Genomic DNA, 25,918 nt, shown 5'->3' on the forward strand with positions numbered 1-25,918 from the left:
ACTGCTAGAGACCCACCTTTCTACACAAAAAGAGTATGATCTGACTGTGTCTGAACATAGCCGAATTTAACAAGTGCAGCTCTAAATCTCTCAAACCAGGCTCTAGGAGATTGTTTGAGGCCATAAAGAGATTTCTTCAGTTTACATACCTTGCCTTGCATATCTTTCCCATACATTCCTGGAGGAAGACACATGTAGACCTCCTCATGTAAGTCACCATTCAGAAATGCATTCTTTACATCTAACTGATAGAGAGGCCAATCAAAGTGAGCTGCCAGAGATAAAAGAACCCTCACAGATGTCATCTTAGCAACAGGGGCAAAAGTCTCCAGATAGTCAATCCCATATGTCTGTGTGTAGCCCTTTGCAACAAGTCTGGCCTTGTACCTCTCAATAGTCCCATCTGCCCTGTATTTAATGGTAAAAACCCACTTGCATCCAACTGGATCATTCCTTTCAGGCAAATCCACCACCTCCCAAGTACCATTTTCATGTAGAGCATCCATTTCAGTCTGCATGGCATCTCTCCATTCTGGAATCCCAAGAGCTTCTGATACAGACCTAGGAATGGGGTTAGAAGCAACTGAAGAGAGGTAGGCACAATATGAAGGGGAAAGTAGGTCATAAGAAAGGTATTTGGAAATGCAGTGTGCAGTACACTTCCGCTTTCCTTTCCTAACAGCAATGGGGACATCAAGATCTGGGAAGGAGGATTCCAAGGGAGCTGAAGCAATACCTGTTATCTCATCCGTGATTGGGAGGGTATGAGCCTCATCTGTTGTAAGGGAAACCACTTGCTCATTCCTGGATCTCTGCCTTTGATACACTTTGGGATTATGGGTAGGACTAGGAGGTAAAGAAATAGGAGCACTAGGACAAGAGGAATGAAGTGGTTGATCCTCCTTTGATTCATTTTGTGAGGATACAGATTTGTCAAGAGACTGAACTGGGACAGGAAGGGGAAGAGCAAAAACTTGTGACAGACTCTCCCCCTGTTGACAATGTCCTTCCTGAGAGGAACCATAAAAAGGAGAAAGTTCATCAAAGGTAACATCCATAGAGACATGTCTGGTGCCAGTCTTTGGATCAAAACAACAATAACCCTTTTGTGTGGGGGAGTAACCAAGGAAGATGCATTTGTGGGCTTTTGGTTCAAACTTGTGTCTCTGCACACTTGGAATGTGAACATAACAGGTACAACCAAACACACGAAGAGGAATTGGGAAGAGATCGTTATTTGGATGAAGAAGACTGAAGGGGGATTTAAACCCTAAAACCCTGGATGGCATACGGTTTATGAGATAGGTAGCAGTAAGTACAGCATCACCCCAAAATCTTGTGGGAACATGTGAGGCAAATAAAAGGCTCCTTGCAACTTCAACAATATGTCTATTTTTCCTCTCAGCAACTCCATTTTGTTCAGAGAGATACAACGATAAGCTCTTCTCAAAATACTCTTTTGCATTGTCAGATCTGAAAACCTTAATTCTGGTACCAAATTGAGTTAAAACAAGCTCATAAAATTGCCTCACAAGTCTCGGGACTTCGTCTCGGGATTTCATTAAGTATATCCAAGTGAATCTAGAAAAGTCATCAATAAACAGGATAAAGTATTTGTAGCCCCCCATAGAGGATAAGTGGTAAGGCCCCCACACATCAGAGTGTACAATATGAAAAAGAAAAGAGGATCTTTTATTGCTCATAGGGTAATTTTTTCTACAATGCTTTGACAACTGACATGACTCACAATTGAGACTGGACACACTGACTCCCTTAAACAGTTTGGGAAGCAAATGACTTAAAGTAGAAAAAGGTAAATGACCCAACCGACAATGACTCAACATAATTTGACTGACAGACTCTGAAGAAGTAGAACCAAAAGCAACATTCTTGGGATGATCAAAGCATTGGTCAGGGGTGTCGAGCAAGTATATTCCATTCGCTTCATGGCCACTCCTAATCACCTTCCGAGACTTCAGGTCCTGAAACACACAGTGAGAAGGGAAAAATGTTACACAACAATTCAATGACTTGGTCAAGCTACTTACAGATAACAAGTTGGTATTTAACTTAGGTACATGAAGAGTGGAAGATAAGAGTAAAGAGTCTGTAGGCTTGACAGTTCCCTTGCCAGAAATAGGGGCAAGAGAACCATCAGCTAAGGTGATTTTGTCACGACCAGGAAGCAAATCATATGACACAAACAAAGTGGAAAGGTTGGTCATGTGATCAGAAGCACCTAAGTCAATGATCCAAGGGGTCTTGGGATTACCTGAGGTAGATGCATGGTTAGCAGAAGCCCTTATACCTGAGTGAGCAAATGCAGTGGTGGCTGGACTTCCAGAAGGGTTGGATGATGAAGTTACACCTTCAAGCTGGCTGATCATCCTTCCAAACTTCTCATATTCAGCTTTCATGGCTGCCAATTGTGCACTTGCAGATTCAAACTCTGTATCTGTACTTGTGGCTGTATGTGCACTTCCTGTCTTTCTACTGTCATTCTTCTTCTGGAATCGGATAGGGACAAGACTGGGATGCAATTTCCAGCACTTGTCCTTAGTGTGTTTCGGCTTCTTGCAATATTCACACACCACCTCCTTCTTTCCTGTGCCACTGGGAGCTCCTATAACCCCTTTGGGTTTGATTCCCATATTTGCAAAATGATCATTGATACTGACCCCTTGAACCTGCACTTGCCTCCTACTTTCTTCACTGCTGACCAAAGCATATGCTTGAGACAATGAAACATCTTCCTTGGACAAGATGTTTTGCTTTGTAATGTCATATTCAGAATTCAGCCCTGTCAAGAACTCAAAGACCCTATTCCTTTCAACCAATTTCCTATATGTTTCAGCATCCTTAGGGGTATCCCATGTCACGGCCTCTATCAAATCAATCTCTTGCCATATAGATTTTAGGGCTGAGAAGTATGCTGCAAGTGACTTCTCCCCCTGTCTTAGATTCTTCACATTACTTCTCAGTTTGTAAGCTTTGGCAACATTCAACTTCTGGGAGTAAGTTTCTGCAACACTATCCCAGATTTCTTTAGCCGAGTTCATCCACAGATAATGCTGACTAATCTGTGGCTGCATTGAGTTCACAAGCCACCCAATCACTGTGTAGTTTTCTTGTACCCATCTCTCATAAGATGGATCATCCTCTGGAGGAGCTTTCTTGCTCCCAGAAATAAAACCCCATTTTCCTTTGCTACAAATGTGGATTTTCACTGATTGTGACCAAGCCAAGTAGTTGGTCCCATCAAGCTTAACTGTAGTTACAGCCAGCATAGAATCAGTTGGGGTTCCCAAAATCTGTCCATATTCAGCAGCATTCTTGTTTTCAAGACTTGAGAAAACCATCATGTAAAGGCTCCAATTAGGATTTTTAAAAGGTTTCTCAAGGTACTGGGGTCTTGATGAGTTTAGTTTGAGCTGAATAGGCAACAACAACTAGCTCACAGAATCAGTTCAGACTTGATAACTGTGACAGTCCAGTTCGGTGGTAGTTTTTTTCTTTACTGTTTCACCCTTTAAAGGACACCCAACAAACCTCCAATCACAAGGTATTTCAGGTTCTCAACAGCCGTTGTCCCAAAGAGAAGAAAACAGGGCCACAGTTCTTAAGAGACCTTTTGTCGAACACTTAGTGTGCAGTAGTTAACAGCCTACTGTTAACTAGAAGAAACCACTTCAAGGTGTTCAGTATAGGTCCAAGAAGAGGCTGGGATGAAGATGAGACTAGTGCCACTTAGTTTTAGATCAGTTTCAGCAGCTCGGCAGTCCAATAATCAGCCGAATAGCACTTCCAAAACAACCCAGAAAAAACAGTCCAGCAACAGTGGGCCGAATGTTGTGGGCTTTGAATGCTTTAATAGTCCTCCCAAACAACAAAAAATAACTCAGCAAAGGACTGAGAAAAGACTTACAGCAAGAGAGTCTCTGGTTTGTACTATAAACCAGGCCGAACACTTGTTCTCTGAGATAACTTCGAAAGTCCTTTTCTCTGATTTCAAATCAGGCCAAACAACTTGCTCTCTGATTCTTCCTGGTCACCGAACCCTTCTCCAAGTGTATAGAAACTTGGGCACCCTCCAATGACCTCCAAGAACCAGGCGGATGACTGTAAACTTTCAGCCCTAGAACCTCCTCATGTAGTTGGCTGAACTAGAACCACATGAGGGACACGCCAAGCAATGGCCCGCTCTGATACCAAGTTGAAAAACAGTCCACTTGATGTATGGAACTGTTTGAGATTAGATGCAAACCAGAAAATGAACAAACAAGAGAGGAAGAGAAGAGAGAGCTGGCGGCAATGAGTGTTAGAGAGTAAGAGGTTCGAACATAACCACTCTCTAACACTTTAAACATCTTATTAATAAGTTAATCTTTGACAAATTACAGAGAGGCCCTTGAGTGAGCAGGAAAATACAAAAAACAGAATATTACAGAGTATGGGCCCAGAATAAGGCCCACAACAGAGAGAAACATAACATAACATGAAATGACAGTCTATGGGCCATTCGGCCCATCTTCTCTACAACATTCAACTCATTACGAAGGTTTTTCATGCTAACATAGTATTCTTCAAGACTCTGATTACCTTGTTGCAGATTAAAGTACTCCTGATAAAGCTGATACACTCTAGTAGTATCGTCGTGTCTCGAGTACAATTTCTTGGCATGGTCCCAATTCTCTTTGGTTGTATCTAGGAACATGAAATTCACACTGATCTTGGGTTCCATACTATTCCATAACTAGGTCATGATCTGTGCATCTTCTTGTTCCCAATCACTATACTCTTGAGAGTCAGCTAGAGATTTTTCTTCTCTTACATGTTTCACTTTCTTCTTAGCTCTAAGAAAATTCTCTATAGATTTCGGCCAAGGCACATAATTCTCCCCATTCAACTTGATAGAAGTCACCTAAACATTCAGGTAGTTGGTGGGAACCATAACACTAGATTTGTGTTCACTACCGTCTCCCATATCTGAATTCCTCTTTTTTTTTCTCGTATATCAAACTTCTAAATCACTTTTCACCACCTATAGTCACAATTTTCAGCAATACCCGTTGCTGATTTCTTCACTTTCAGCACCACAAAACTACCACACAACTACTTGAATACACACCATAGCACTAGCAACTCACCAACCACTCGATTCACACTGAAACACACATATAGCCCACCTATTTGATCACCAAAAACCAACCTGACACTCGACTGTCCACTGCACCACCTGAAACAGCCCCCTTCGTACCATCGATTAGAGGGCTTCCTACAAACCATCACAAACGCCCACTAAACCACTGACAGGAGGCATGAAAACCTCCAAAGGGAAAGGGCGATCACTCCCAACGGATGATGAAGAAAACTATAGAACCCTAGGCTGAATGACGATAGAACAGAATTCTGGGTAGATCTGATTTTGTCACAGTGGCTCTGATACCATGATAAAGTTCACACCTGCACTAGAATTCTGTTAGAAATAGTATTAGAAGAAGATTAGAAGAGATAGAAGAGAGAAGAAGAGAAGAGAATGAAGGAGAAGGAGAAAACTGGTTCACATGAGGGAAAAGTTACTCTCTAGTCAGCCAGGTTATATTTATATGTTTCTATTAAATAAAGAAAAGACTATTGTTGGAATAATGTTAGAATAACTTAGTTGCAGTTGTTAGGGCCTGTTTGTCCAATTAAAGTGTTTTTTATTTCTGTTATGTCTGTTATTGTACTCAGGGGCACAAGGGTCTTTTTCCTTGTTATTTCTGTCTCCCTATATATATTAAATAAACACTGGCGCCGCCAGCACTGTTGCATTGCAAACCCTCTCTTTTCTCCTCTCTTCTCTTCTCTTCTCTCCTCTTTCACCTATCTCTGGTCGGCTACACTGTCAAGATGGTATCAGAGCAGGAATACTGATTAAAAGAGAGCAGACCGATCAACCCTACTGTCAAGAGAAGATCGATCAACCCAAAGAATAGGTCGAACAGACTAGCAGAAAGGAAATCTGATTCTGGACTACAGAATAGCTACGACTGGTACAGTTCTCCCTCTATTTTTCTCCTCTTTACTCTCCTTGATCATGGGCCGAGTGAAAACCCTATGAATCTGGGGCGGCTGAATGCTATCGAACTTGTGTAACCCTAGTTGTCTTGGATCGTGTGATCCTGTTGGTGTGTTAAGACAACTGTAGGTCAATGCTGACTTGTCTTCTCAATGGTTTGAGTTGACTATAAGCAAGAAGGATCTCTCCTGCTGGTTAGTGGCTGTTAGCCATTCTAGAATTCTGATAGGCAGGTCTGAAACTGCCGAATATTACCTCAGTTTTGTCTAGAATTTGGTACTGTTTGTGCACAATCTGGTTGGTAAACCTTAGTGTGTGGGTGTGAACTGTGTGGAACATTGCTTTGTGGAGTAAGGAGGGGTCCTAAATCTGGTGTGTGGGACTGAGTAACTGCTTGACCATGTCAACTGAGAATTCTGCTACTTCAGAAATCTCAGGGAGCCACAATGGAGTGAGTGGGGGAATGGATATGAGCTTTCCCATGGCTGTCATTCCCTTTGATGGTCTGAATTACCTTGAGTGGTCTAGGGGGATAAAACTCTACATCACTGCTAGGGGGCGAATAGGATACATCAATGGGAGAGTAAAGGAACCGAAATATGGAAGTGCTGAGCATGATAGGTGGGACCAAGAGAACAGTATGGTGATGTCTTGGCTCTTGGTTTCAATGCTGCCACAAGTAAGGAAGACCTTTATGTGGGCTGAAACTGCTTGTGAGATATGGGAACAAGCGAAGTCCACCTATTCAGAGCAGAGACACTATGCCAAGATATATCAACTACAAGCGGAGTCTCTCGATGTACTATTCTGATTTGACATCAATATGGAAAGAACTTGATCACCATCAGAATGTGAATTGGAAGTGTGATGAAGATGCAAAAGCCTATAAGTCACTTGTATCACAGCAACGCGTGTTTGCCTTTCTCCTAGGGTTGAATCAGTCATATGAGTCCATCAGGGTACAGATCTTGGGTAGTAAAGACTTGCCATCAGTCCAGGAGGTGTATGCCTTGGTGCAGTCAGAAGAAAGCAGAAGAAGTGTGATGAATGGTGTAGAAGGGGAGTCAGTTGCCCTAGCGGTCCGGGGAAATTCAGATACAAATGTCGGAGGTGGTTTTAAAAGGGGTGACACTCAGAAAAAACAGAAGATAAAAGCAAGCTTTGGTGCACTCACTGCCAGAAGACATGACACACTAAAGATACATGCTGGGATCTTCATGGAAAACCTAAATGGGCACAGGATTTGGGTAAGAAGTCAGCACCGGATCAGAGCAAGAAACCAGGCCAGCAGAATCAAAGAAGGTATAACTCAGCTAATCTGGCATCGACAGAGACTAGTCCTTCCGTAACTCAGGAGAGACATCCCGGTTCTGACCCTAAGGAAGATATTATCAATTCCTTCCGTGAACATTTGGAATTGTATGGTAGGACTCTCCGCCAGGTGGATTTTGGGCCTACTCCTACCTCATTTGCGTCTACATCAGGTAATGCCACAACCTTCCATGTGTCATCTCATACTATTGATTCACCTTGGATTATTGACTCTGGAGCCCCAAATCACATGACCGGTAAGTCAAATTTGTTCCAGACATATAACCTTCTCTCTGGGAGAGATAAGGTAAGACTGGCTGATGGTTCTTTTTCTACCATAGCTGGCCGAGGCACCATATCTCTCCCACTTGGCCTTACTCTTCCAAATGTCCTGCATGTTCCGAAATTACCTATTAATTTGTTGTCCATTAGTAGTATTACTCACTCTTTGAACTGCTCAGCCACCTTTTTTCCGTCTTCATGTGTGTTTCAGGATTTGACCTCGGGGAAGACGATTGGTAGAGGAAGCATGGTGGATGGTCTCTACGTGTTGGAGAATAATGCTGGTCTAGTGGCGACTGAGTCCACAAGTTCGTTGAGTGAGAGTCAGACCTATTTATGGCATAGTCGTTTAGGTCATCTTTCTTTTGAGTTGTTAAAAGTTATGTTCCCAAAGTTGTTTGAGTCCTTGTCAGTGAGTCAGTTACAGTGTCAAACTTGTCAGTTGAGTAAGCATTGTAGAAGCTCTTTACCTTTAAGAAATAAAAGATCTGAATTTCCCTTTCATATTGTTTATTCTGATGTTTGGGGCTCTGTTACTCTACCTACTGCGGCTGGCTATAAGTATTTTGTTACGCTGATTGATGATTATTCTCGATACACTTGGGTTTATCCTATGCGATCTCGAGATGAAGTGCCACAAATTGTGAAAGATTTCCAACGCATGGTGTTCACTCAGTTCCAAACGGAAATTCATATTTTCCAGTCGGACAATGCAAAGGAATATTTCCATAGTGATCTCACGAAGTTTTTTAATTCGAGTGGGTCACTTCAGCGAAGCTCTTGTGCCAGGACACCCCAACAAAATGGTGTGGCTGAACGAAAAAATCGTCATCTACTCGAAGTTGCTCGTGTCTTGCTGATTCATATGAATGTGCCAAAACAATTCTGGATGGATGCAGTATTGTGTGCGACATATATCATCAATCGCATGCCCTCTCGGCTACTAGAGTATAAGGCCCCACATCAGCTCCTGTTCCCTACAGCCCCGCTGTCCACCATTCCGATGCGTGTTTTTGGGTGTCGTTGTTTTGTCCACAACCTATCACCTACTCGTGGTAAACTTGACCCTCGGGCTATTCCTTGTGTTTTTCTTGGTTACCCCTCATCTCAAAAGCGGTATCGTTGCTATGATCCCATTGCCCGCAAGTACTATGTTTCCATTGATGTCTCATTCTTTGAGAGTCAACCGTTCTTCTCGGTTTCTCCTCAGGGGGAGAGTAGGGTTGAGGAGAAACAGGCGATGACTCAGATTCAACTACCTCCTTTACCCGATCCTCCTCCGTTCAAGGTTTTCCATCGTCGTCATAAGAGCCGTGGAGCTGGACACTATGCAACCAACATCATCGGATTCACCCGAGGCAGATCCGTCTCATCAGCCAGGTACACTTGCTCCCATTGCTCCTTTAAATGTTGATTCACATGTCCCCAATGATCTTAATATTCCTATTGCTAAGAGAAAGTGTGTTAGATCTTGTACCACTAATCATCCTATCTCTAACTTTGTGTCCTATGAGCATGTTTCACCCTCGTACCGTGCCTTCCTCTCCTCTGTGGATAGTGTTCCCATCCCTAAGACCGTGGCAGAAGCTTTGTCAAAACCTGAATGGACAGATGCAATGCAGGAAGAAATTGATGCCTTACATAAAAATGGTATGTGGGAGTTGGTAGATCTTCCTGAAGGGAAGGAACCAGTGGGGTGCAAGTGGGTGTTCATAGTGAAACACAAAGCTAATGGAACTGTTGAAAGGTACAAGGCTAGACTGGTAGCAAAAGGCTTCACACAGGTATATGGAGTGGACTATGCAGAGACTTTTGCCCCTGTAGCGAAGATGAACTCCATCCGGATTCTCCTTTCCTTGGCAGCAAATCTTGACTGGGATCTTCACCAATTGGACATCAAGAATGCCTTCCTGAATGGTGACTTGGAAGAGGAGGTGTACATGACCCAACCCCCAGGGTTCTGTGCCAGAGGCAGTGAACAAAAGGTGTGCAGGTTGAAAAAGTCCCTATATGGATTGAAACAATCACCTTGGGCTTGGTTTAGTAAGTTTCATGTAGCAGTCCAACAAATGGGATTCAAACAATGCCAGTTAGATCATACCTTGTTTGTAAAAAGAGGTGAAGGTAAAATTGCAGCTCTTATTGTGTATGTGGATGACATAGTGATCACAGGAGATTGGGAGGCTGAAATCCAGAGACTAAAAAAATTCTTAGCCACTAAATTTGAGGTGAAGGATCTAGGCCCCTTACGATACTTCATTGGAATTGAAGTTGCCCGCTCTCACAAGGGCATCTTTATTTCCCAACGGAAGTATGTACTAGATCTACTAGAAGATACATGCAAGTTGGGGGTAAAACCATCTGATTCACCTATTGAACCTAATCACCATATGGGAGACAAACAGGGAGAGTTTTTGAAAGATGTAAAGATGTTCCAGAGACTCGTGGGGAGACTTCTGTATTTGTCTATGACCAGGCCTAATATTGCCTATGCAGTGGGTGTCCTTAGTCAATTCATGCACAACCCGATGACAACTCACTTTGAGGCTGCAGAGAGGATCTTGAGATATCTCAAGAAGTTTCCTGGAGCTGGTTTGTTGTTCCAGAAACATAGTCACTTAAAAGTGGAAGTATATACTGATGCAGATTGGGCAGGAGCAGTCAATGACCGAAAGTCCACCAGTGGTTATTGTGCCTTTGTAGGAGGAAACCTTGTCACATGGAGAAGCAAAAACCAAAGTGTGGTGGCTAGATCCAGTGCTGAAGCAAAGTATAGAGCGATGGCTCATGGGGTTGCGGAAATCATGTGGATAAGCATTTTATCAGAGAGAAATTTGAAAGTGGAGAAGTGTGCACACCATATGTCAACTCGGAAGAGCAACTTGCAGATATCTTCACCAAAGATATTCATCATGTGCGGCACAAAGATTTGTGTGACAAGTTGGGCATGATTGACATCTATGCTCCAACTTGAGGGGGAGTGTTGGAATAATGTTAGAATAACTTAGTTGCAGTTGTTAGGGCCTGTTTGTCCAATTAAAGTGTTTTTTATTTCGTTTTTTATTTCTGTTATGTCTGTTATTGTACTCAGGGGCACAAGGGTCTTTTCCCTTGTTATTTCTGTCGCCCTATATATATTAAATAAACACTGGCGCCGCCAGCACTGTTGCATTGCAAACCCTCTCTTTTCTCCTCTCTTCTCTTCTCTTCTCTTCTCTTCTCTTCTCTCCTCTTTCACCTATCTCTGGCCGGCTACACTGTCAAGAACTATTATGTCCCTACTTAAGTATGGGACACATCACTTTAACATAAACATTACACATCAGCTTAAACATAAATAGAAAGACTAAACTATCCCTATACAGTCGACACTAACAAAGCCAATCACCACTTTATATGAGAAAGAGATCTCTATGGTGAAGTCTGTCTTCCATTTGTCAAATCTGGTATACAATTGGCTGATATGTTCACCTAAGTGTTCCAAATCCAAGTTGGACCATAGTTTAGGCAAACTGGGCATGATCAATACCTTTGATCAGCTTGAGGGGGAGTTTTGAAATATATGTGGTTATATGGGGGTACACAACCAGGGGTATTCTGGTTATTTACTTTGTAATATAATGTAAATAGAAGAGGAAAGCTACATGCCTCGCAATTTTTTCACTCTCCCAATTAATCTTTCTTCTCTTCTATCTTTCTTTTTCTCTTTCTGTTATTCTATTATCTTATCATCAACATTGCTGAATTAATCAAACAAGTCAGTTAACATATTCATGGATACTATATGTTGTACTTATGCATGTTTTGATAATATTTTTTGGTTTTACCAGGGGCTCTTTGGTAGCAACTAAAATAGCTGAACTGAATGAATTATTGCTTTGTCTTATGGTTAATAAGTTATTAAGGAGGTTGTGAGCTTCTTAATTGATGAAGCTGAAATTGTGTTGATTACTATATCCTTGAATATTATTATTTAATTATTTTATCCACCAAAAGACAAAGCAATAAGTAATTTCAGTTCAGCCACTTCCACTGTTATCAAACAGTCCCTAAGTTAAGAGAGTAAATAAGTTATTTGCCATTCATATCAGGGAGTCCATCCATCAATAAAAGGGGTAGTCTGGGAGTTCCTTTTGGGTGGCTTTGATCCCAATAGCACCTTCAATGAACGGAATCAGCTCAGGCAACACCGGAGGTGGTAATTCTTCTTTAATTTCAATTGATTATCTGTTTGTTCTTTTTTTCTGTTTTAAGCTACCTCTTAGATGAGGTAAGGTTCAATGCATACCATTCACTGTATTTCTCCTCAAACTTTGTTGATTTTTCTTTCTGCAAATTGAGTTGAATGAAAATAAATACTAGTCTCTAGCTTATCTTTAATGAGAAAAAGAATGGTATTAGCCTCTACTGTTAAGTTGTGTTTGTAGTAACAATTTCTTGATCATGTTTTCTACCACCTCATATATGAGGTAAAGTTTAAGCCAAATCATTTGCCATTTTTCTCCTCAAACTTTGTTGGTTTTTCCTTCTGCAATTTGAGTTGAATGAAGATAGACATTAATCTTTATATTCTCTTTAATGAGAAAAATAATGACATTACCCTTTACTACCAAGTCATGTTTGTACTGATATTTTTTTTCATGTTTACCGATACATTGCACTGATCATGTTAGGTATCAGTATGGAACATGGAAGTCTGAGTGTCAAAAGATGGAACCGACAATTGGTAGTGGGACAATCATCTTGGCACCTATCATCACTACAGATGGTCGACCTATCTGTGATCCTTCAAATAATAGAGATACACAAGAAGACAATACTGTGCCAACGTCCACTCCTGATGCTTCTTTGAAGCATGAAGAGCATGCAGTTGATACTGATTTGGAACAGAAAGTGATTCAATGGAAGCTTACTTTGCATCAAATTGGTATACAATGTTATACCCTTGATCTAATGATTATGTTCTCTTTTCGATTTTCATAATTAGATATGGTCATATTGGAAGCAACAAACTTATGTTGTATTGGATGCCTTTATGGTTGTTATTGTTGCTGAGCAACTTCCATGGTGATTGACATGATGTTTAATAAATTTTGGAGAATATAGGTTTGGATGTCGTCCGTACAGATCGATCACTTGTATTCTATGAGAGTGAAGCTAATCTTGCAAAACTCTGGAATGTCCTTGCTGTGTACGCATGGATAGATAATGAAATTGGCTACTGTCAGGGTGAGTAAGGTGTTGATATTCCAGTCATTTGATTGTTGGACTGAAATGGCATTTGACCAACATTTCCTTATGGACTTGAAAATTTCCTTTCGTACACAGGAATGAATGATCTGTGCTCTCCTACAGTTGTTCTTCTTGAAAATGAAGCAGATGCCTTTTGGTGCTTTGAACATGTAATGCGAAGAATGGTAGGACGTTTTTCCTCAAGCAGTTTCACATTATCGATGGAAAAAAGAATTCATCTTGTTGATGCATATTCTGGTTATTTAATCCTTGTTCATGAATTGGTTCTGTTTCAGTGAATATGGGTGCTTCATTTAGTTCACTTTCTGAAGCATCCATATTTCATACAGGAGAAAATGTTTTTACATTTATTGTGAGTTCACAAATTTGCAAGTTTCTTTTTTCATTTTTTATCCACAAAATTGCGTAAGTGCATATTAGTTTGTATTAATAGGCAACAGATTGATTGGATCGAATTAGATATACTATATCCAAATTTGATTCATTAACATTCGGATTCAAATCGAACTTATATCAGATTTGTATTGAATTCAGATTGGAATTGGATATTGAATAGCATTAGTGAACTAAACTAAGGTTGAACAAAATATTACATATTATTAAAAAACGAACTGAAATTGAACTGATATTGTATATCATGAATTAAATTAATTGAAAATAACTTGTATGAAGCTTGAAGCTATGATGCAACTGCAACCTTGGAGCTTGTGGCCATTTAGTAGAAGTTTTCATTGGAAAGATTGGAGTTGATTTGGGTAGGAGGTTGGAGACAGCTGTTGCAGGTTCAGCCGAAGAGTCGGTAACAGTAGTGAAGAGGCCTAGAGGAGTGAATAAATCCCAGGTTTTTTTGCATTTAAAAGAGGGATTTGTTGGGGCTGGTCCCAGTAATAAATGCAAGAGAGTATTTAAGAGAAGAGGGTTAATGCGAGAGCCACAACCATTAAGAATTTTTCTGGGGTTTGCCGTGATAACCAAATCAGGTCTGAGGGACGTCCTTCAGGAGGGGAATTGGAGAGGAATGGAGCTGTGGAGGAAAGGGAGAGTTCAAGGAGTTGGGGAAAGAAGATGATTCAAGTTTACACTTCAGAGGGGGAGAAAGATGGTAAAGGGGGTTTAAGGATGTTGGTTGAGAGAGATGGAGATTGGCAAGGCTTTGGGTTTGTTTTTTTGGGGTGGTGAGGCTTTTGCCAGAAGGGCCTTTGAAGAGTTCGAGAGAAGGAAGAAGGAAGAGAGGTTGATGGAGCACATAACAGGGGAAGGAGGGCAGGAGTTCATTGGAGGGCTAGATTGTAACCCCATAGGAATTTCATTGGCAGCCAAATTCAAAGTTTCGAGGCAGAGCTGCCAGTACCAGAACTTGCAGCCAAGGAAGGTGGTCCAGAAAGTTTGGAGTTTTTATTTGTCCAAGTGTGGAAGATTTTTGCCAGATTGAAGATGCGATTATTTGGAATCGGGCCCATTAAAGAAGTGAAGAAAATGAAGAAACTCACCAAGAGAAGTAGAGAGGATTGCATTAAAGATTCAGGAAAATCTGATTAATTGGATATCATTAAGGAAGTGAAGAAAACATAGAAACTGACCAATAGAAGTAGAGAGGATTGCATTCAAGATTCAGGAAAAGCTAAACTAATTGGGCATTGTTGTTGGGAGATATTTTTGAGCTTTTGGCATGAAGGAAGGAAGGAGCCATGGAAAAGACCAGTGAGGATGTTGGAGGTAAGTTTGTGCAGATTGCTGCTGGGAGAAGACTAGTGAAAATTGAAGCAAACAGATCCCGTTCGAGAGCTTTAGGGTGAAAGGAAAACCAGCACTGAAGATTAGGGAGATGAAGAAGGCTATGGTGATTTTGATAGGGGAAAAGGTTTCCAGCTGGTTCAAGGCCTTTGTGAGGAACCTATACAAAAGAATTGGAAGCTGGAACGCATGGGGTCTACAGAGGAAGGTGATAGGAGGAATGTGGCAGAGAGAAGAGAGAACACTAAGGGTAGATTTCTGGTACTGGTGGAATTTTTTGGAGGTAGGAAAAAACAAATGGTGTGTTTCCCTAAAGGAAAGCTGGTGACTGGATAGAAATGAGTGTCAAGCATTTTGAATGAATATGCTTGCTTGGTGGATGGATTGCAAGGTACCAAGAGATTTGTATGGAAAAACAAGAGAAAAAATACAGGCTTGACAAAGATGGAGCAGTGGCCTCTCAAGAAGACTATTGGAGTGGTGACTGTGGGTCAAGCTACAAATAATGTTAGAATAGTTTGTCTTGCCTCCAAGAAGGAATGGGAAAAGAAGCTAATACTGGCATTCATAAAAAAAAAAGCTAATACTGGCTACCTTAGTACCACTGAGGGACTAGAAGAAGGTTGGTGAGGAGTTATTAAAAGAATTGAAGTGGAGCAGCACCATTATTCTTACTCCCTTTGAGGACTGTAAAGCCCTATTGGAGCTAGTAGTGTTGGAGGCTGGGATTGATGCTATTTGTGTTAAGCTGGCTTCAGGTACAGTAAGTGTTTCTAGGTGGTCTCCCACCTCTAATTTCCAAAAGTTCAGCATGGAAGACAGATTAATGGTTCGATTGCTAGGTCTCCCTTTTCATTTGTGGAGGCCAGAAGTGTTTTATTCAATTGCTTCCCTGTGCAAGGCTCACTCAGATGGCTTTTTTATGGAAGATCTGTGATCAAGGTTTAAAATGTTGATGTCGATGGAAATGTCGCTTACCAAAATATAGGACATATGTCGGAAATGTCGAGGGGAAATATTGTAAAAATTAGAGACATGGTGGAAATATTATGAAATATGTGGAAATATGCAAAGATATTTTGTAAAATGATAAAAGAAGCATTAATACATATTTCTAGACTATTATCTTATTCCCAACCATTATATAAAGCTAAGAAACTAAGATCAATAACAAATTAGTAAATGACGATTTACTGATTTATTATGCATTTTGATGTTTTTACAAGGTTATCTGATATTTTCTTTTCTTATTTTTAGTTCTGATTTATTATAAATTCTAATATATTTATTTCACACTAGTAAATAGAAATACATTTATTCTGATTTTTTAAATATTAAAGTTATAATACATTTTGTTTTATTATTAATTTAATGAACTGATCCTCCTTTTTGTAGTATTAAGATTATGATAAATTCTGATTTCTTATAAAACTTAATGAATTTATTATGATTTTTAATACTAAATTTATAATAAATTATGATTTAGTATAAAATTTATTAAGTTTATTCTATTTTTTATATTAAATGTAGAATGTGGTTTATTATAAAATTTAATAAACATTTTCTGATTTTAATAAATATTTTAAAAAGTACTAACTAGTTAATATTTTATTACTTGAAAAATATTTTATGTTTTATATTATAAAGTAATTAATTTATTCTTTTGTTTTTATATTTTGTGAATTCTTTTTTATAAATATTTTATTTGAAATATTAAATAGAAATATTAATGGAATAATCTATATTAATTTAATATACTAATATATTATATTTTTAATGTACATTAGTTGACATTCTGTCAACATTAGTCAACATCTTGTCGACATAATAGGAAAAACTGTATTTTTTATCGGTTCAGTTTAAGTTGCCAGGCCATCATGATCATGAAATAAAAAAAGGAAATGCATTTAGGAAGACAAAACCATAATAAAAGTTAATAAAGAAGGATTTTCAACAGGTGTTAAGAGAAATTGCAATAATACGTACTCAAACTGTTCGGGCTACAGGCTGACTTTCCATAATTAATTCTTCCAGTCCAGTCCAGATTTCAAAGCATTGTCTTCCAGAGTTAAATACACCGGTTCTCTATTCTGTCGCTTCACTTCTTGGCTGGGCATATAAACCTTATTCTATATGGTCTTATAAGTTATAAGAACTCCTTTCTATGGTTTTAAATGATATTTTTTACAAATTTCTCTAGTGGCATGCCATCGTTTCAAATTTGTTATTTTGACTTTGAACTCTTATGGTGAAATGATACTAATACATAATTAGTTGGAGCTTCTTTAGTTGAGTTCACTGTGCCATCTGGTTGGCTTATATTTCGACACTGCCTCTTGTACTCACCATGACTCACATGTTAATTGTTGTCTGAAAAGCGTGAAAACTTCAAGGCTACAGCAAGTTCAATAGGTGTTCAATCACAGCTGAACGCACTTGCAGCAATAATTAAGATGGTTGATCCAAAGCTTCATCAACACCTTGGTATGCCTTTTTCTAACCTAATAGAAGCCAAAATGAAATTCTTTTTTTTTTTTTTTATCTTTTGCAACCAGTTGCAGCTTCATATTAGTTTTTAATGTTTCATCATCATCTGTTGGCCTAACTGTGGAAAAGCTTACTTGCCTGAGATTACAGAGAACACATATTCTCAAATTCTTGGGGAGTGTTCTGTTTTTTTTTTTTCATTTTTTTCTTTGATCAGATAAAGAATTTCAATTCCTTGTTTTGCTAAACTTGGAGCATATCCTGTTGCGTTGAAATTGAGAAAAAAAACCCATCATAAGCTTAACTCTCTACACCCTGAAACATCCTTATAGTTGATAATAAAAAATGTGTCCAGAAATGATAGAAATACAACAAAAACATAAATCCTTGCAACACATTAAGGGATACCTTGAGTTTTGTGCTTAGTCTGCATTAGAATCTGTCTGGCATATGTCTGACACACAAATTAAAATATTCGTGTTCTTGATATCATTTTATTATAACATTTTAGGGCCCATTTAAATACAGGAAATCTGAGAAAATGAAATATGTGATGTTCCTGAAACCTTTTTGTTTTTAAAAAAGAAAGGATATGCATTTTTGAAATTGGCATCACCATAGTTTTCAAGGCGCCAAGGCGAGGCTGGGCATTAGGGGGGGGCGCCTTGTCACCTAGTCGCCTAGGCAATGGATTTTATATAAAGAACATAGACCTAGGTACCATAGCCATATTTCCTTAATAACTATTCATAATTTTCATAAGAAAAGTATAGAGTTCATGTTAAAGTATAGAAAATGTGTTGATTAGACAAAATTTTAAGTTCTTCCTTACTTATTGGTTCAGGTTTTAAAGTCTTTGAGGGTTCAATACAGCATTTAGCAATGTTTGTATTGATTAAATCCTAACAAATAAAAAAATAATAAAAACAAATTAGTATATAAACATACAAAATGGATATTTTAGTTTAATAATGCCTATTTTATAATTATAATGTCAAAAAATAAAGAATAAAAAAGTATTTTATAATACATAGTACAAAATTGCTTGACGATTAGGCGAGGCGAGCCTCAAAGGGCTCCTTGTCGCCTAGGGGTCGCCTTGACAACTATGGGCATCACAATTATTAAGGCTGCTTTGGAGATAGTCTAAAACTAGTGCCATCTAAATCCATGAAAATCCGAAGTGCAGTAAAAATAAAAGCTTGGAACATCAGCATTTGTGGATCAAAAGAGGTTCTTATAGTCATCCAATTCTTCTTTTATTTTCGTTTTCCATTTTGTAGTGATAAAACAAGTAGCTATAGAGAAATGATAAAGGAGTACACCCATAAAAATGAATCTTCAAGCTGATGCCAGTATCAGCCCCCCTATACACCCATCAAAATAAAAATGGGGTAATCTAGCAAGAGGTCCAATGGTGCATGTTATTTGCTGATGACATTATTTTAATTGATGAAACTTGTTCCAACTTCAATAAAAAAAATAGTGAAGAAAAGAATAGAAGAAAGAAGAGAATATATGAAGAGAAAGGGAAGGGAAAGAGAAGAAAAGAGGGAAGACTAGAAAGGAGAAATCTATTCACTTCTCCTTACTGTTGACCCAGGTTGTATTAACATTCTACTAAGGCTGAAATGACTACAATACCCTTAGGAAAGTTACAACAGATATAAGAGAGAAAGAATAACATGAAAAAGACAATACTGCCCCTGTTAACTACTTCTAACAATTCGAACACTCCCCCTCAAGCTGGAGCATATATATCATAAAGTTCCATCTTGTTACAATTATAGTCCATCCTTGAGCGACCCACACTTTTAGTAAAAATATCAGCTACTTGGTCTTCAAATTTAACATAGGGAGTAACAATCTTTCCACTTGTCTCTCTCTCTCTCTCACGAAATGGCAATCAACTTCAATGTGTTTAGTCCTTTCATGAAACACTGGATTAGAGGCAATATGTGTTGCAGCTTGGTTGTCACAAAACAATTTAATGGGTTGACAAATTGTGATATTCATCTCTCGAAGAAGATGCTTCAACCAGACTAGCTCACAGGTATGGGCCATTGCCCTATATTCAGCTCAATGTTTTAAAAGGCGTGGGAGACATACGCTTGGAGACGCGCCTCCAGGCGAGGCGCTCTCAAAACGCCATGAGGCGTATGCTAGAGGCGCTGACACCTCTGAGGTGTACTCCTCAGGTGCAAGAGGCGTACGCCTCATGTGCCTTTTTCATGAGGCATGCTAGAGGTGTATGCCTCATGCACATCTTATATAAAAAGACAGAAAAAAAAAGGAAAGGAAAGGAAAAGAAAGGAAAAGAAAAGAAAGGGAAGGGAAAGAGCCCCCCCCCTTCAACTAATGTTATGCATCTTTATTCTTCTTAATATAAAACATTTTTATTAAAAATAAAGAAAAAATGAGATCCCCCATTTCTCTTCATCCTCCTAACCCCCCTCTTCTTAAGGAGGCTAACGCCTCCTTGTGTTTGGGAGGCTTACGCTTCTTGCGTTTTGAACTACGCCTCACGCTTCTAGGTAGTGGAACGCCTTGTGTCACGCCTCCGCATTTTAAAACATTGATTTAGCTTCAATGCTACTTCTAGCAACTACGTTATGCTTCTTGCTCTTCCAAGTAACGAGATTTCCACACAAAAAAGTACAATAACCTATAGTAGACTTCCTGCCCATTGGTGACTCTGCCCAATCTGCATCTGAGTATCCTACCAGAGACATATCTCCCCCTTTCTTATACAAAAGCCCTCAACCAGGAGCACCCTTTAGATACTTCAGCATCCTCATAACATCATCCCAATGAGTAGCTGTTGGATTCTACATGAATTGACTGAGGACTCCAACACTAAAGGAGATGTCAGGCCTAGTGATGGTAAGGTAGATCAACTTGCCTACTAGTCTCTAATACCTTGTAGGGTCTTCTAATGGCTCCCCCTGACTATCAGTATCAGTCATCTTTACATTGGGAGTTTCAACTGGCTTGGATCCTAACAACTCAGTTTCATCTAACATATCTAAAACATACTTTCTTTGGGACAAAGAGATTCCCCACTTCAATTGAGCTATCTTAATTAAGTACTTCAAGGTTCCTAGATCTTTAGTTTGAAAGTGTTGCTGTAGGAATTGTTTCAACTCATCAATTCTATGTGTATCATTGCCAATGAGAACAATATCATCAACATACACTACTAGAATGATCTTCCCAGATGATGAGTCTCTACAAAGCACAAAGTGATCAACACTGCATTGCTTCAGGCCAAAATCTTGCACCATACTACTAAAACGACTGAACCATGTCCATGGTAATTGCTTCAGCCCATAGATAGCCTTCTTCAATTGACACACCTTTCCTGACTCCCCCTGAGCAACACACCCAGGAGGTTGCTCCATATATACCTCCTCTTGAAGATCACCATGGAGTAACACATTTTTTAAATCAAGTTGAAATAGGGGCCAACCAAAGTGGACAGCTAAATAAATGAGCACTCGCACAGAACCTATTTTAGCCACAAGAGAGAAGGTTTCTGAATAGTCCACACCATAGGTTTGAGTATACCCCTTTATAATAAGTCGAGCTTTGAACCGCTCAATACTGCCATCTTGACGGTGTTTAACTGTATATACCCATCGACAACCAATGACCTGCTTCCCAAGTAGTAATGAAGTGAGATCCCAAGTATTATTGGACTGAAGAGCATGAAATTCTTTATCCATCGCCTTCTTCCAGTTAGGAGATGAGAGGGCTTCCTGTAGAGAACACAGTAGAGAAATAGAGGATAGAAGGGAAATGAAACGTTGATGTGGAGACAAGTGAGCCAAGGACATACCGAGAAAGGGGTGATCTATGCAAGTACGCTTACCTTTATGAAGGGAAAAAAGGAAGATCAAGATCTGAGGATGGTGGATTTGTCAATGGCAAAGATTTTGGTGGCATGTCAAAAGCTGGAGTTGGATCACCTACTGGCAACAATTCTGGTTGTTTATCACGTCTAGAGTACACTGTGAATAGATATGGTTGAATAGGCTCCTCCATAGTAGGCAAGAGAAGGTTCACGTCAAGAGAAATAGGGTAAACTCTCAAAGAAGGTAAAATCCGTAGCAACAATCAAGTTTATGATGGCTTGGACCCAATTTGTGAATAAAACACACAACCAAACACACGAGGAGGAAGAGAGAAAGGCGAGGTGGAAGGAAATTTCAATCACATGGCAATTTTTTCTCTCAACCACACCATTTTGTTGAGGAGTGTGTGAACGTGAGGACTGATGTATAATACCATGAGAGTCAAAATAAGACCGAAAATTATTATGAAAGTATTCATTGGCATTATCTGAACGAAACCCTTTAATGCATACACCAAATTGATTCCTTATCTCAACATGAAAAGATAGAAAAATAGAGAACATTTTTGAATGATCATTAAGTAAATCCATGTCGTTCTTGAATAGTCATCAATAAATGTTACAAAATATCTAAATCCATTATAAGATGATACACGACTAGGACCCCAAACATCTAAGTGGACTAAAGCAAAAGGAATCAGGACTCTCTTATCATCCCTAGGAACAAAAGACACTCTATGATGTTTACTCAACTGACATGACTCACAATCTAGCTGAGTTACAGACTCCAAGGTTGGGACTTGCTTTTTTAGAACACACAGAGAAGAATGACCAAGACGACAATGCCACTGATGTGGTGTAAGAGAGGAATGAAGAGCCTTCTGAGGGCCATGATCATCCAAGTAGTACAACCCTCCAACTTCACGACTTCCACCAATCGTCTTCCCTGTCTTGAGATCCTGAAAGACACAATATGAAGGATAAAATGTTATTGAACAATGACAGGTTTGAGTAAGCTTACTTATAGACAAGAGACTAAAGGGAAACCTGGGAACATAAAAAACCAAGCGTAAACTAAGGTCAGAACCAAGAGACACATTATTGGTACCAATAATAGCAGAAGAAGAATCATTAGTTAAGGTAATGGTTTGAGAGGTAGAAGGTGGTGACAAGGATACAAACATATCTAAGGAGCTAATCATGTGGTCTGAAGCTCCAGAATCAATTGTCCAAGGTGAAGGTGAAGAACTAGAAGCAAGACAAGCAATACCTGACATCACAAGTGTAGTAGTGGCAGAACTAGAAGAGGCAGATTGGCGAAGCTTTTTATACTCCTCAAGTGAGATAGAGATTGTGTGTTTATCCTTACCAACATTGGAAGTAGGAGCATCTTTAGTCACACTAAGACTCCCAAAATCGCCTTCAACCATTGCTTTGTTAGCCTAGGAAGATGGAGGGCCATGAAGATCATAACAAAAGTTGACTATGTGACCTTCTCGTCCACAATGTGAGCACTCACGGGCTGAACCACGGCCGCTACCACTACGACCACCACCACCACTTGCACCACCAAACTCTCTACCACCTCCTTGTGCACCTCTTGGTCCATGGCCAAAACCCCTCACATTTCCTCCACCTCTACCACGCATATGTCTAATAGGAAAACATCCTCTGGAAGCCACCACAGCTGATCTCTCTGAATGTGGGGGATGATCACTATGTGGATTTGAGGCTCTCCTTATGCAAGAGAATACCTCAGACAAGGATGGGAGATCACTGGTCCCTAAGATTTGGGCCCGCACTGGTTCAAATTCAAAACTCAACCCAAATAAAAATCTTGCTACATCTAGATGTTCTCGTTGTTATTGTTGAGTCTTCAAAATAGTCTTGGTACAATTGGTAAATTCTTGTGACATTGTCTTGTCCAGAGTACAATTGCTTGGCATGGTCCTAAATCTCCTTGGCCATGTCTAGAAAGAAGGTTTACACTAATGTGATTCTCCATACTATTTTCAAAGTGATGTCATAATTTGGGCATTCTCTTGTACCTATTCATTGTACCCTTTTGATTCACTTTTCAATGGACCCTCCTTGATGTACTTGAACTTGGCCCATGGGATATAATTAGTACCATTGAATTTCACCGTAGTTAATTGAGAAGTCATGAAATATGATTGCACAACTACTATAGGTTTAGTGCTACCTTTTGATGAAGCCATGAGTGAGAGAAGATCACTGATTTGTCACCTAGGAAAACTGTCAAAAGGCTGGTATGCAACTACTGTAACACACCTTTTTCTTTAGGAAAAACACCAAGAATCATTAGCCCTTTACTTTAGAAACACTTGGGAAAGGTTGCATACTTATCACAAGGTGTCACCACAACACAAACCACTACAAAATCACCACACATTGAGGAGCACCTACCTCACAACTCGAAACATCACAAAGCTGCCCTCTTCGAACTGCCAAATAGAGGACTTTTAGAAAAACCCCAGCAACTCACACAATACTGCAACTTTAGGCATTAAAGCCTCTTTTCCAAGTGGGCGATCAGTCCTCTTAAGTCCTTTTCCTTTCCAACAAAGAATAGAGAATATTCTCTATTCCTATGGCACAAAAAGTTGAGTGAACAGTGCCGAGAACAGTACAGTCGACCTCAAGGCTCTGATACCATGTTCCAATTTTAATAAAGAAAAGGTGAAGAAAAGAATAGAAGAAAGAAAGAGAAGAAAATAGGAAGAGAGAGGGAAGGGAAAGAGAAGAAAAGGAGATGAGAAGAAGGAAGGCTAGAAAGGAGAAATCTGTTCACTTCTCCTTACTGTCGACCCGGGTTGTATTAGCATTCTACTAAGGCTGAAATGACTACAATACCCTTAGGAAAGTTGCAGCAGATGTAAGAGAAAGAATAACATGAAAAAGACAATACTGCCCCTGTTAACCACTTCTAACAATTCTAACAAAACTAATGAATGATCAAATGAAAATTTAATCTTTTGGACAAATGCCTTAGAAACAAGAGCCTTTAAAGTAAATAGGACTAAAACAGAATATATGATATATAAATTTACTAATATAGGAGTGCAAATCACAGTATACTTAGGATTGGAGACCAAGAGAAACTCAATATGACCTTTTTTCGGTACCTTGATTCAATAATTCATAGCATGGGAGAGATCGAGAAGGATGTTGCCCATAAATAGGATGGAAAAAATGTATGGGTGCATCCAGTTTGATGTGATAGGAGAATACCACTTAGATTAAAAAGAAAATTCTATAAAACAATTGTAAGGCCAACTATGCTGAATGGAGCAGAGTGTTAGGCAATTATGAAACATGTCCAAAAAATGAGTATCGTAGAAATGAGTATGCTGAGATGGATCAGTGGAAAAAAACTAGAAAGAATATGATACAAAGGAATTTAGTATTAGCTTCAGTAGGCAATAAACAGGAAAGTAGACTTAGATGGTTTGGTCATGTACGTAGAACATCAACAGCACCTATAAGAAGTAATTTGTTTCAAGTTGAAGGGGCTAGAAGGGCTATGGGTAGACCAAAATGGACATGAGTAATAGTAATGATTTAAGTGTCAATAATTTAATGATGGATAGGGCAATAAACAGAGTGGAATGGTGAAATAGGATTCATCTAGCCACCCCATATAGTTGGTATAAGGCTTGGATGATGATAGTGGTGGTGATGAACTTATGATGATGTAATCTAGCAGGTTAGAAGCCCAGTATTGTCACTCTTTAGAGCCCCTCTAGCTAGGGAGTCAGCTCAATTGTTGGCTGATCTCCTAATCCAAGGGAATGGGATGTTCCCTTTGGAAGCAAATGGTCTAGCATCTCTGATACAATGGCCCAGTGTCCCCCATCTCTCCACAGTCTAATCACTACCTGAGAGGCTGAGAGCACCCCTTCATCTCCAATTTAGAATAACCTAGGGCATACATTAATCTATGATCCTCAATAAAGACCATAGTTTTAAAAGGCTAAAGAAGCGAGACGTGAGGCATACACCTCAAGACGAAGCGGCCGGAAAAAGCCTTGCCTCAATAGCCTTGGTCTTCATCTCCAAAGCTTAAGCTTTGGACTAGCCAAGGCACATGCCTTCCACCTTGTGCCTTGTAACTTACAAGGCAGGTGCCTTAACCAGTTGCCACTGCAAAATAGAAAATGAATAATCAGGGAAAGGTGACAAGCAAGAAAAATAAAAAATGAATGGAATTCGGAAAGGCATTTTTTGAGAAGCTACAATCGAAGAGAGAAATCATGATTCATAAGAACAAAAATGTTTTTTTTTTTTTTTTTTGATAACAGAGAACAAACATTTGTTCTTCATGAATGACCAGCGAAGATATCTCTGGTCTTCTTCTTCATGCTCCGTCTATTGGAAATTCACCCATAGAATTGACCAAAAGAGAGACTGAGACCAAACTTTGTACCGGAAAAATTTGACTAAATACACAAATATGGACATTTTAGTCAAGAAAAGTTCCACACCCTCATTCATACTTTTTATGATAGTATATATTTTTGTTAGATTAAACTATTGTGTTAAGCTTGAAACAGTACTTCCAAAATTTTCAGACCAATTGTACTTTTATGAAATTTTTTTAGGCATGGATGAAAAATTGACAGTTAAGTATTTCTATAATGTGAGGCCCCATGCAATGCACGGGAGAAGATGTCAGAGTACCAAGGAAGTTTAAAACTAAATTAAAAGAAATTTTCTGTTAGTTATTGTTTGCATAATAAAAAATAAAAATAAAAAAAAATTGAATGTTTTAATAATTATTTTTTAATAATAGAAATCTATATTTATTTACTATTAAGTGAAGTAAAAAGGATTTACCAATTAAATACCAACTTAGAAAATAAATTATGCTAAAAAATAAATTTCTGTTATTTAATTACTGTGGGGACTAAAATAAG

At 39.2% G+C, this 25,918-nt stretch overlaps 1 protein-coding gene across 6 annotated transcripts in view; it reads left to right on the forward strand.

Annotated features, from left to right (window-relative positions):
* The window catches only part of LOC148865031 (rab GTPase-activating protein 22-like), a 53,368-nt gene that overhangs the window by 17,389 nt on the left and 10,061 nt on the right, over positions 1–25,918 (forward strand). For 3 of the 6 annotated variants that reach the window (XM_088979768.1, XM_088979767.1, XM_088979765.1), the window contains exons 3-7: positions 11,746–11,852; positions 12,328–12,581; positions 12,761–12,883; positions 12,983–13,071; positions 17,020–17,125. In XM_088979768.1, the coding sequence (XP_088835894.1) occupies positions 11,746–11,852; positions 12,328–12,581; positions 12,761–12,883; positions 12,983–13,071; positions 17,020–17,125 (679 nt within the window). The remainder of the gene's footprint in view (positions 1–11,745; positions 11,853–12,327; positions 12,582–12,760; positions 12,884–12,982; positions 13,072–17,019; positions 17,126–25,918) is intronic. The other 3 variants (XM_088979769.1, XM_088979770.1, XM_088979766.1) reach the window with 1 other exon arrangement.

This window comes from Nelumbo lutea, chromosome 3 (assembly GCF_056320005.1).
Source record: "Nelumbo lutea isolate HS-2025 chromosome 3, American lotus-T2T, whole genome shotgun sequence".
NCBI classification, from domain to species: domain Eukaryota; kingdom Viridiplantae; phylum Streptophyta; class Magnoliopsida; order Proteales; family Nelumbonaceae; genus Nelumbo; species Nelumbo lutea.